The 13,501-nt window shown below is 36.5% G+C and overlaps 1 protein-coding gene across 1 annotated transcript; it reads left to right on the forward strand.

Annotated features, from left to right (window-relative positions):
• Positions 1–265: 265 nt before the first annotated feature.
• Positions 266–7,473, forward strand: LOC145325039 (growth hormone-inducible transmembrane protein-like). The gene is made up of 8 exons (XM_080167839.1): positions 266–400; positions 1,341–1,498; positions 2,162–2,294; positions 2,479–2,544; positions 3,223–3,413; positions 4,141–4,329; positions 5,307–5,534; positions 7,216–7,473. Exons 1-7 carry the CDS (start codon positions 369–371, stop codon positions 5,522–5,524), a joined length of 987 nt encoding a protein of 328 aa, XP_080023965.1. The 5' UTR covers positions 266–368; the 3' UTR covers positions 5,525–5,534; positions 7,216–7,473.
• Positions 7,474–13,501: the final 6,028 nt, after the last annotated feature.

Genomic DNA, 13,501 nt, shown 5'->3' on the forward strand with positions numbered 1-13,501 from the left:
TTTTAAGGATTGGTCTGTCTGCAAAGATGGAAGTGCGCATCACGCACGCGCACTGATAACAATTTCGTAAACAACTTCATTTCTTCACTTTTACTCTTTCAAATTTAGACTAAATAGCATCTATTTCATCATTTGTTTTGTTGGTGTAATTTTTTAATTTTATAACTTTTATGTGTAAACTGCGAGGCTGATGTTTCAGTTTCATTCAGAATTTATAGTCAGCCTCTGTAAGTCTAAGTCTTTCTGGCTGCATGTCAGACTAAAATATTCTTTGAACGTTTTTATTTCGTTTTTATGATAGTTTTCATATAAAATGAATACATTTCAGATAAACAGTTTTATTGAATCTAAAAAAGAATTACTAAAAAATGCTAGCTTCAAGATTGTGTGGTGTTTTGAGGTATAAAAATTTTTATATTTCAACAAAAAAATTACTGGATCCATGGAAAGAAACAAAGTAGCGGGTTTCGTCGTTTTTTCATAGTAGCATTTCTCCTATTTCTAGCCCCTGCGGGTCAATCATTAAAATTTACCTAAAATAACCTATGAAAAGCTACAGTGAAAATACGACGAAACCCGTTACTTCGTTTTCTTTCCATAATCGAAATTACTTGTTTATGTTTGATAAATAAAGTTTATTAAACATAAAAAATGAAAATAAGTTGTGAATAGGTAATTTCTTAATAAAATTTCTAACCATACTCGTGTAAACTTGATGAAATATTTAGGTAATTATTGCGTTTTAACTTAGTTTTAATGATGAAACTGAAAGTATTCCGAATATAGTACCCACCTGCTTTGTTCTTCTGTATGGAATCTAGCTAAAATACGATTAAAGAAAAAAGAATTGCGTAAACAACTTATACCGGCACTCTAAGCCATGCAAAGGACCTAAATGAAGCTCTCGTATAAAGGGGGGAGGCGGATGTGCCACTTTTTGAAACCAAAACTAAAAGACTACAAAGGAACTCGACTAAAAAAAGAGTTACAGGTCTGAGATTTTGCATGGCAGTTGCTTTATAGGGGTACAATATGGAACTGTGAAGAAACGGCGGCGCAACCGCCGAAAATCGCCGTTTCCCGCCGAATTTTTTTTTGCAATTTCTCGGCGGTTGCACCGCCGTTTCTTCACTGTTCCATATTGTAACCCTATAAAGCAACTGCCATGCAAAATCTCAGACCTGTAACTCTTTTTTTAGTTAAGTTCCTTTGACTTTTAGTTTTGGTTTCAAAAAGTGGCACTTCCGCCTCCCCCCTTTAAACTAATGATCAGATGGACGGGGATGGGGGTCAATGTGGAAATTAATATATTTGCGATTGACATTTCTTTGATACTTTAGACCTGGCAGTGGAGTTCTACGACCATGTATAAAGCAAGGTTCTGCCATCCGCATGTTCGCCCAGGACACCAGAGGTACATTCTCTCGCCAGGCGGCCAGAAGGAAAACCCTGAAGGAGTCTGTTATGAGCCCAGCTTCTGGCAGTGCTATTTCTGCAGGTATAGAATTTCCATAAAAAAAATTAAAAAGTTAGGTAAAAAAAAAAAAAAAAGATAGTTTACCTACCTATGTATGGGGTTTTCAATTTACTTTTATTTTACATATTGTAGACAGTCATTCTTGAATTGCACGGCCTTTGACATTCATTATTCAAATAAGAGTAAAGTACTTTTAATATATATCATCCTATTTTTTATCGTTTTTAGCTTCATTGTGATATGTTACCTAAGCTATTTAATGATTCCAAAAAAATTACAAGTTCCTTTAACTTTTCACATCGCTTTTTGCTAAATCGTTTTTGAAACTTGCATTATTTTATAAGCTTTAATGAATATTGATTTTTAAGTACTATCTATACCTAGTGTTCTCGTGCAAAGGGATGATATAAAATCATGAAATGTTAAGGAATGTTTGTTTATAAAATTCAACATCATTAAAGCAGGCTTTTTATCAGGTACTTAGCCCTGGCTTGCCTGAGTAAGTCATCAAGCCTTACCAATGAAAATATTAATAGTAACCCTGAGAGGGAGGTTAAAATTCTCAAATTGTGTTGCTGTGGTAATAGTCGAATCGTCCATCCCCCCCCCCCCCCGTCCCCCCCTCCATCTCCAAATAACTCCTAACCTTTTTTCTTCGGGGGATTAATAACTTTGCTTTCCTAGGTCAAGGAGCTCTGGCTGGCGCAGCTGTGCTGGGACTGGGTGGTCTCGCATACTATGGCCTTGGACTTTCTAATGGAGTCGGAGCTATCGAGAAGCAGATGGTCTGGCCACAATATGTCAAGGATAGAATCAGGTGATATTCAAAAAAAAGGGAAAAATAAGGAATCTTCAAAAAAAAACTTCGTTAAATTTTTTCTTCTTAATATTACCTAGGTAGGTATAGTTTAATCTCTGAAGCAAAACTATCTACCTACACATTTCTTATTTTCTTTTTTTTGTGTGTGTTTTTAAATGTTTTGATAATCATAATTTTTTAGGGACACCTACATGTATTTTGGTGGCGGCCTTTTGGCCACTGCTGGATCAGCAGCTGCTATTTACAGGTAATTTTTTAAAGCAAGCTTTTCATTCATTACAGGTACTATGTACGTCTTTGCGCATTTAGGTAACAGGCAAATCTTAAAGTTAAAAATGGTTAACTTAAAAATTAACAGTTGTTTTCAACACTCATTGAATGTATGAAGCTACCCTGTAAACTAAAGCAAAACCTAGTTTGTCAATGAAATAAGTAATACCTACTTCATTTTCCAATTTTCTGTTTTATAATTTCATGGCCTTTTCTTTTTCTGTTTGTCAATTTGTTGATTAATCTCTACCTCATAAAAGACGAAGATAGATTTAAGCTTTATACCTACTAAATCTTATTTAATCCTGGCAATGACATAGTTGATTGATATTGTTGTTCTCGTGTATTGGGAAGGATAAACAACCCTTGTGCTTTTAAGTAATTTTGTAATATCAGATGGATATTTTTTTTTATCATACATGCATTTCTAGACGGAGCTTGCTTATGATTACCTAACCGCTGTCTGAGTATGGCAGGTGTCCTACACATATACCTTTTATTTATGCTAATGAATGGATCAGAACAGTTAAGCATAGGGGGATAAATATCAAATATTTCTAGATTCGAACTATGTGCCCCCATGAATTGTCAGCAAACCCCCTTGTACTACCTACTATTTTTAAACCGATTTATAAAACAATATTTTATTTTTAAGATCTCCAGCCGCCATGAACATTGTTATGCGCCAGGGCTGGATGGCGATTGGCGTCACTTTCGCCGCCATGATTGGCAGCGGTATGTTGGCTCGCTCTGTGCCCTACCAACCTGCTCCCAGCGCCAAGCAGGCCGCCTGGCTGCTCCACTGTGCTGTTATTGGAGCTGTCATTGCCCCCATGTGCATGCTAGGTAAATAATTTCAACTTTTCATATTTATCGCATCGTATCGTCTTATAGACAGATTTCCACGGAAGGTAAATCAAATGAAAAATTTTAAGATTATAAATAGTTTTGTTAGCTTCGGGAGGCCGAAGCCTAGGCTAACAAAACTGGTATTAATTCTATAACTTTTTTAATAAACGTGGAAAATTTTCTGTGACACGATTCTATACATGATTTTTCAGTTTAACTGAGTACCGGTTCTATTCCAGCGGATATTAATCGGTTCCAATCTGTAATCTTTATAAACGTTTTATTGTTATAAATTAAAAAGATAAATACCTATTGAGAAACCTTTTAAGTTTTCAAAGATAAAGATGCATTTTTTTGTTACATAAATATACGAATATTAAATGATTTTAATGTACATACCTATCAATTTCTAATGCAAGTTGTAAGGGAAAAAATCATAATTTAGAATAAAATTAAGTGACCCTTAAGATCTTGACCTTGCAATGGCCCTCTTCGTAAAAGATAGGTTGTAATATGGTTTTTGACGCAGGGGTGCGATTAAACCGAGGGGTGGAATGTTTTTGGTATTAGCACCATCTAATTTAAGATCAAAGATTGGAATATCATTACCCCTTAACTTGAGTATGACAGGTGTTCTTCTTTAATCCACCCATATAAATGATAGTTAACTGTAATCCAATAGTGGACTTCTCATTTTTAAGTTAATCAAAAATTTACATCTTAGGTGGTCCCATCCTTACCCGTGCCGCGTGGTATACAGCTGGTATGGTGGGTGGTCTCTCCACAACCGCCATGTGTGCCCCTAGCGACAAATTCTTGAACTGGGGAGGTCCCCTGGCCATGGGTCTGGGTGTCGTCTTCTGTGCCAGCCTGGGAAGCATGTTCCTGCCCCCCACAACTGCTCTTGGATCAGGTAGAATATTTTTGTTTTATTCTGGTGACGGTTTTATGAACTAAGATTAATATAACTATAGGAATGTATGAATTGACGGGGGAAAATTTGTCGTCATTCTGAACTTACTAATATGAACCTCATTTTTTGGTTAGTTCGTTCATCCAGTCAGAAGGGAGGGGATGGATGTGAGAGGTATCGTTATTTTAGCCAGCTAAGAGCATCACTTTATCAAAGTACATAAAAATCTGTTGCAACATCCAAGTAATAATATATCGATTACCATTGCAAGATAAAATTAAAAACAAGGATGACAACATCCATAAAAGCGAAGCTCTGAAACGGTAGGACAAACGGACATTAACACTTGTTTGTATAATGTCAGAACTGAATAATCAGAATGCAAATTTATAAGAGTCAAAGCAAAATTGTAAGTAAATTTGTTGAAAACTGCTTGATACAGGATAATGTTTATGGACATACTTACATTTTAGGACTTGATTATAGAGTTGCTTCGCTTATAATATTGTACTTTGTTGTCCCAGGAATCAGTATACCAAAAATCAGACCAATCGGATAATTAGGACGTTGTTACAAATGTAAAAAAAACAACATGTTTAAAATGGACGTACGGACATTCTGGTAATGATTATAGAGTTGCTACGCTTTCTAACTCGTACCTAACTTGTACAGGAATCGCCATGCAAAGTTTGAAATTGATAGGACAATTCTAACATGCCTAAATTAACGAAAAAAGCTATCCGTTACGGACGGACGGACCGACCCTAATTATAGAAAAGCTTCGCTTTTGATAAATTTTAATTAAAATAAAACATTTCTCCATTCGAGAGATTCATTACTTAATCAATGAAGAAAAGAAACATCAAGAAAATATTAACTATTAATGTCTTACATGAAAACATAAACCTTTTGATCTTTCATTGTGGATGTAAAAAAAAATAATTATCGTTAATAAATAGGTAAACTTTATTTTTCAGGCCTATACAGCTTGTCCGTGTATGGCGGTCTTATTCTGTTTGGCGCATTTTTGCTCTACGACACGCAGAAGATTATTTATAAGGCTGAGAGGCACCCCGTGGGATGGGGAGCTCCCCCATTCGATCCTGTGAACGCCAGCATCAGCATCTACATGGACACCATCAATATTTTCATCAGGATTGCTTCAATACTGGCTGGTGGCAATAGAAGGAAGTGAACAAACCTATGTAAGTAATCCAAATGAAATTCAAATTACTAGGATATTATTCATCAAATATATAAGTGTGGGGGGGGGGGGGGGTAATGCAACCATCTCGTAATCAATGCGCAAATTGAATTTGCACTTAGAATCCTAATTACCTTACTAAGAAAAAATTCAAACCCCCCAATTTTAATTCTTTTAACCCTTACCTACAGCTCGGGCCCCAATTCCCACCTTAATAGATCGGGGGGGGGGGGGGAGGGGGGGGGCTCCAAGAGCCCCCCCCTCTATCTCGGCTCCTGTTACAGATAAAGACGTAACATTTTTTTCTGTTGGTTCATGTGTATTTTTAGAGAAAATTACTTTTTCTAGTCATAGCAGCCAGGCCGCTCCTTAGCCGCTTTTTAGTTGCCAGCCGCTAAATTTTAAAACAGCTGTAGAGCGGCCAATTTTGCAGCTAGGATGATCAAATTTTAGGACGAACTTTTATTTTTCATAACAAAAAAATTACTTTTTCTGATCATCGCCAAAAAACGGCAAATAACGGAAACCGCCATTTTCGGTAAAACGGCGGTTGGCGGCGCCGATTAATATTTTTATCTGTTTGATGTTGCTCAAGGATTTACAAAAAAAAATTTATAGTACTCTAGCTGTAATAGAAGCCACGATATTCATGATATATGTCTGTAGTAAAAGCCGGACAAAAATCGGTCATAAAGTCGGTCAGGGAGCGGTCAAACGGTCATAACACATTTTTTCTCAGAAGGTCATTAATATCTAAGTATTCACCAAAAAAATTTTAGGTTTCTCCTTATATACCCAAGTATACCCAAGTAAGTATATCCTAATAAAATCAACTCTTGCTGACGTATAATTACTAAACTTAAAAAGTCATGAAGTCACAGCACTCCATCTTACCTACAAAAAAAATGAGATTGAAAAAACTAGAGGGGGGGGCTCTTGGAGCCCCCCCCCCGATCTGTAAGGGTTAAGTGTGGGATGGGACTCCTCACCAACTCCCAAGTCGAAGCAGGGGTGTATATTCTGCACAAGATTTATTTTTTTTCCCTGGCTACAAATTTTTTTATTTTTTTTCCCCCCTAGTTTTTTCTCACCAATTAGGGGGGAAAATGGAAAAATATTTAAAGAACTCAATTTTATTTATTTTATCCCTCCCACCACACATTTTTTTAGTTTTTTTTCCACCAAGGAGGGGGGGAAATGGAAAAAATGTTTTCAGTTTTCTTAATTTTTACATTTTTTTTCTCTCCAACCACATATTTTTTATTTCCCCCCCCCCCCCTGAGCCGGGGATCCCATGCAGAATATACACCCTTGAGTCGAAGTCCATAGAGGCTAGGGGACTGCTACTAGCAAATCAAAATAAGAACTTATTACCTTATGCCATTTGCAAACATTCAAGTTCTTAAGGTTTATCCTATTATATAAAGAAGTTTTTATCTGAAACTTAAGTTTCATTAACTTTATACAGAACTGATTTTGTATTTCTTTTGGGGGAAGCTTTACATTAGTCCAGGGATGGTTTTAGGCTATTTCATTTTCAGAATAAGCATTTAGTTAGTTTAAGCTATTTTACCTATATATTAACTACCCCTATTAATTTGAGCACTTAGATGCTAGGGGCGCAACCGCTAGTGTAAATGATAAAATATCAATTTTAATCAAATAAATATTTTATTTTTCAGAAGTCACTGATTGGTTGAGTTGAAAGGAACGAAGCAATTCCATCAATTACTATTATATGAGATACTTTCTGCCCGTCATTTTTTCTTAAATTTTTTATCCTCTTATTGTTTGAATTAATTTGGCTTCTCCAAATCCATTAAAATTTTATTCTTTTTTTAGTTGAGCAAAAATATAAAATGTAAAAAAAATATCTGTATTTGATGTATATTTGACCACAAAACCATATGTTTTTATAAAAATAAAATATTGCTGTGTTATTTATTCTTAATATTATTCATTTATTTTTTTGTTTATGTTTAACTTCCATTGCAGTGTTGATTATTTTCAGTTGAAGAATAATTTTAGTCTAGAAAATTAGCCAAAATAAGAAAAGTTGCGACCGTTCTAGTACTGAAAGTCCAAGACAATTTAAAGAAATAATATATACCCATTATTGTCCAATCTCTACACCAGAAGAGTCCTACTGTGCTGGAAAGGTCCTAGGGTAGATGCCAGACTGAATTCTGGTCACTTCCCCCAGTTCAGGTGGTTTGGGTGGGGCTAACAATCCTTCCCTAGAAAAAACCTGCTCACGTTCAATCTGCACAAAGTAAAGACCAATTTAACTTTGGGCTCGGGAACGAAGTAGAGGTTGGAAACAACAATATGATGTTTGGCTGGGAAACCGCTAAAGGACCAGTCAGGCGGATGATTCTGAATTCCCGCAGACCAGCAAAAATTTGCACCTGGAATGTTCGGACAATGTTTCAGTCAGGCCAGACAGAAAACATTTGCCGAGAAATGCTTAAAGCCAAGGTTGATATCCTGGCTATCACCGAATCAAGGTAAACAAATAATGGAGAGTTTAAACATCATTCTGGCTTGAAAATACTTTACTCAGGCCATATGAATGAGGATCTAGGACATAACCAAGGGGTGGCTCTTATGCTGACCAAGCAAGCAGAGCAGGCCATGATCAGTTGGCAACCCCATGGTTCAAGAATCATGGAGGCTTACTTCAAATCCTCAGATAAAAACATTAATCTGAGAATAAAAGTAGCATATGCTCCTACAGAACAAGCAGATACAGAGGTCAAAAACGAATTTTATGACCAGCTTGACTCTGTATTTAAGAATGGTCATAAAGAAAAGGACTTGACCATGCTCCTAGGAGATTTTAATGCTCAAGTGGGGAGTAATAATGAGAATTTAGAAGAAGTCATGGGCATATATGGCCTAGGCTTAAGTAATGGCAAGGAAAATGACAATGGTGATAGACTTTTAAGTTTTTGTACTGAAAACAAACTTGTCATTGGTGGAACCATCTTTAAACACAAGAAGATTCATACTGCCACCTGGAGATCACCAGATCAAAGAACCTTTAATCAGATAGATCACATCTGTATATCTAGACGTTTTAAAGGTTCTCTCCTTGATGTCAGGGTTGAAAGAGGACCTGATGTTAATTCAGACCATTATCTTCTATCTTCTAAAGTTCGGCTTAGATTTAAAAAGCAGGACACAAAGCCTCACCCCAGGAAAAAGTATAATTTAACAACCCTTCAAAACTCTGAAAAGCTACAAGAGTTTAAGCTCACTCTAAAGAACAGATTTGAGTTGTTGACTCTTCAAGAGGATGATGGAGTTGAAGATATTTGGCAAGGTATCAAAAAAGTTTATAATGTACTAGCCAAGAAAAATTAGGTTCCAAAAAGGCTAACCAAAAGCCGTGGATCACTCAAAGATCCATTGATCTCATGGATCAAAGAAGAGAGGTAAGACAAAAGACACTCTCCAGAAACTCTCCAGAAGATAAAGACCTGTATAAGATGCTCAGCAGGGAAATCCAAAGAAGTGTCAGAATTGACAAAAAAGAACACTTGGAAAACCTTGCTATGCAAGAAGAAAATGCTGCTAATCAAAATAGAATGAAAGATGTCTATGAGATTACTAAGAGCATTGCAGGTAAAGTACACAAATCAGGATCACACATCAGGGACAAGGATGGTTCACTCCTTAAAACTGATGAAGATATTCTAAATAGATGGGCAGAGCACTTCACTGAACTGCTGAATCTTCCAGTTCCAGAGGAAAAAACTGAGATTCCACCCTCAGATGCACTTATTGACTGTCGAGCGCCAAATCTATTGGAAATCAAGGAGGCCATTAAAAGTTTGAAAAATAACAAGGCCGCTGGACCTGATAACATCCCAGCTGAGGTCATAAAAGCAGACCTAGATACATCTGCTGAGGCATTCCTACCTTTGATCACAAAGATATGGAATGATGAGTTATGCCCAGAGGACTGGAAGAATGGACATATCTCAATACTAGCCAAAAAAAGGAGACTTGACCCAATGTGGAAACTACAGAGGGATAATGCTCCTTTCAGTACCTGGCCATAACCTTAGTAAAATTCTTCTTAATAGAATAAAGAAGAAGGTTAATGAAAAGCCAAGACCTAATCAGGCTGGATTTAGACCAAACCGTTCCACTATTGATCAGATAACCTCTCTAAGAATCATCATAGAGCAATCCAAGGAATGGAACTCTGAGCTTTTTGTAAACTTCATTGACTACAAAAAAGCATTTGATTCCTTAGACAGAAGATCTCTCTGGAAAATCTGCCGACACTATGGCATTCAAGAAAAGATAATCAATATCATTAAAGCTATCTATCATAAAGGAGGTGGAAACGTAATGTATAAAGGTAAACTATCAACCTTTTTTGAGATTGTAACAGGCAACAGACAAGGATGCCTTCTTTCTCCCTTCCTTTTCCTCCTTGCCATTGACTGGATCATGAAGAACTGTGAAAGTAATGATGGCATTCGCTGGGAGCTATTTGGCAATCCCAAATATTTAGGAGATCTGGACTTTGCTGATGATATTGCTTTGTTAACAAGCAATAGAAGTCAAATGCAAAGAAGGACTAACAGGATAGCTGAAACCTCCAAGAAAATTGGACTAGAAATAAATGTTCCTAAAACCAAAATACTCAGATTAAATGCAAATTCCCAAGAACCAATTACTATTGGAGACCAAATTCTTGAGGATGTAGATTGTTTTGAGTATCTTGGAAGTAAAATTGATGAAGCTGGAGGCACTTTAACAGATGTTAAAGCTAGAATTAACAAATCTAGGACAGCCTTTGCCAGCCTGAACAAAATTTGGAATTCCAACAACATCTCCATAAAGACCAAGTTAAGACTGTTCAAGTCAAATGTTCTCTCTGTTTTGCTGTATGGGGCTGAAACTTGGTTCCTAAACACAGCAGTGGTCTCCAAGCTACAGACATATGTCAATAAATGTCTAAGGAGAATCCACAAGATCTTTTGGCCAAATAAGATCACAAATGCTGAGCTTCTAGAGCGCAGTGATATGTCAGACATTAAACTGACAATAAAACAGAGAAAATGGAGATGGCTGGGGCACACTCTAAGGAAAGGGCATGATGATATAACCAATCAAGCCTTGACTTGGAACCCCCACGTAGGAAAGAGGAAACCAGGTAGACCAAAAACAACCTGAAGGAGGGAACTCTTAAGTGAACTGAAAGAAAAGAAAATTCCATCTTTCAGCAATGCCTCAAAACGTGCCCAAAAAAAGGAAGATTGGAGAACCATTGTGCATGGCCTACGTTCTGCCGAGAACTAAAAGGCAATGATGATGATGATTGTCCAATCTCTATAACCACTGGTTAAGTTTTGAACTATCCCTTTCCCTCTACACATTGACACTAGGGGCGCCGCTTTCAGCATTTAACTTTAAAATATAAAATAAATCTAACTAGGTATAAAATAATGGACAATAATTATTCTTAAGTTACTCCAATGTTTTTTTTTAAGATTATGTGAATATTGTGTCAGTGGAATTTTTGTCATCGATTTTATTGCTAATATACTCTTCAGATTGGTCAATACGTTCTTGCATGTGGGAGGGGATGGGGGGTATCGTTATATTAGCCAGAAAGAGAAACATTAATCATTTTATGCGAGAATCTCTCAATATCCATGTATTTTTATCCATTCTTAATACGGACCTGAAAGTTCTTGTATACTTTATTATCTTTAAGTACATATCTTTCAAACTAGCGGCTACAGGCCTCTAGAGCACTTGGAAAGGGGGGGGGGGAGTTAAATTCGATAACTCATATTTTAGATTTTTTCGGGGGAGGGGATTTCTAGGGGTGATTTTTCTTGGAAGGGTGGTGGTAGCCATTCCCTAAAAATAAAATAGTTAAAAACCTTCCCAGACTATCCTGTTAAGGCTATAGAACCCGATCGGTTCAGCGGTTAGCGAGATCCTTCGGTACAGAAAGACTGTTATTCAAAGATCCTGTTACTTTATTTAAGGCTATAGAACCCGATCGGTTCAGCGGTTAGCGAGATCCTTCGGTACAGAAAGACTGTTATTCAAAGATCCTGTTACTTTATCATAAGGATATCAGCGAGTGGGGGGGGGGGGGGGGGTTGCTAAGAGAGGTTGACTGGGTAAAAAATAATTCACCTCTTAATGATTTCAATACGGTTGTTTCATAATGTACTGATAGTCGAGCTTCAAGATGTTTGGGATCGAGGGGGATGTATTATTATTCAACTACCACTGGTCTGTCCCTCCTAATCTTAAACCAAACTATATTTCGATCATAATAAATAAATTCTAACTTTCTTTTCGTGTCCTTGTCCCCTCACAAGGTCACTTGGAACATTCTACTTTTCCACAAAATCTATGTTATTATGACAGGTATAAAATATTTGTTCTACATACCGGACCCCAATACATAAAGATATAAACTAGATACCTAGATATAGTATTTAGTTTACTACTACTAACAAGGGCGAGGCATAATTGTGTCAAATTCTGATGAAACCCACTTTTCCACTAACATAGTGAGTGTGTGTGTGTGGACGCTTTTTTAGTGTGTCATTGACCTAGTGATCTTCATTTTTCATATCAGACAAATATTTAACCTACAAACAATGTTAAACTACATTTATAAAACTTACTACTCTGTTTATTTAAATTGTGCAAGGACAAGTAAATCCAAAGCATTTCTCCTATATTTGTTAAAGATACTTTTTTTTAATGATTATTTAACCTTTTATTGTTATTATATAACTTTTTTTCAATTGACCTTGAAAAGTTTAGGACAAAATATTGAGAAGTTACGCTTTTTAAATGCTTCTGTGGATTGAATAGGGCAGGGAAATTGAACTAAAGTTAAAAAGCGCCGGGATTTCACCTTCCTCTTCCCCATGTAGCCAGATTTGTGCAGTAAAATTGCATTTGAGTGCAGCTTCCACCAGACACAGGATTTCTAGTCCCCAGACACCACCAAGCCATAAAATATTAAGCCCCTTTTATTTAGGGGGACAATTTTAAAATTGAATTCAAAGGAATATGGTTGTAGAATCTAAACATATTTTCTAGTTTATATTTTATAATTCCCCGAATGCCACTAAACGTCTGGAATGTAAGCAGAGAGCGTTACCCCGAGGGTCGGGTCTCCTTTCCCTTTTTCTCTTTGTCCAAATATTCCCCCTCTTTTTAAAAGCGAAGCTTTTCTATAATTAGGGTCCGTCCGTCCGTCCGTACGTCCGTCCGTCCGTCCGTACGTCCGTCCGTCCGAGATAGATAGCTTTTATTCGTTAATTTAGGCATGTTAGAATTGTCCTATCGATTTCAAACTTTGCATGATGATTCCTGTAGTAGTTAGGTACGATTTAGAAAGCGTAGCAACTCTATAATCATTACCAGAATGTCCATATGTCCATTTTAAACATGTTCATTTTTCTACTTTTTTAACAACAAATTTTTATGTGATCTAATTATCCGTTTGATCTGATTTTTGGAATATTGATTCCTGGGACAACAAAGAACAATAGTATAAGCAAAGCAACTCTATAATCAAGTCCTAAAAATGTAAGTATGTCCAAAACATTATCCTGTATCAAGCAGTTTTTCAACAAATTTACTTACAATTTTGATTCGACTCTTTCTATACTTTTCTATATTTCTATATTCTGATTATTCAGTTCAGACACTATACAAGTGTTAATGTCCGTTTGTCCTACCGTTTCAGTGCTTCGCTTTTGTGGATGTTGTCATCCTTGTTTTTATGAAATTGTTACTGAAAGTAGTATATAGTATAGGACTTACTAGTAGTGTTTATACGTTTATGTCACATTTTAAACAGGATGCTTTATCAACTAGTGGCTGCGTCCCTAGATGTCTTGAGAATCTTTGATGGAGAGGGGGGGGGGGAGGCGTTGTCAGACTACTCCCTTAATTTTTAGTTTTTAG

The sequence above is a fragment of the Acartia tonsa genome, chromosome 1, assembly GCF_053477335.1.
Source record: "Acartia tonsa isolate MP-2025a chromosome 1, ASM5347733v1, whole genome shotgun sequence".
NCBI classification, from domain to species: domain Eukaryota; kingdom Metazoa; phylum Arthropoda; class Copepoda; order Calanoida; family Acartiidae; genus Acartia; species Acartia tonsa.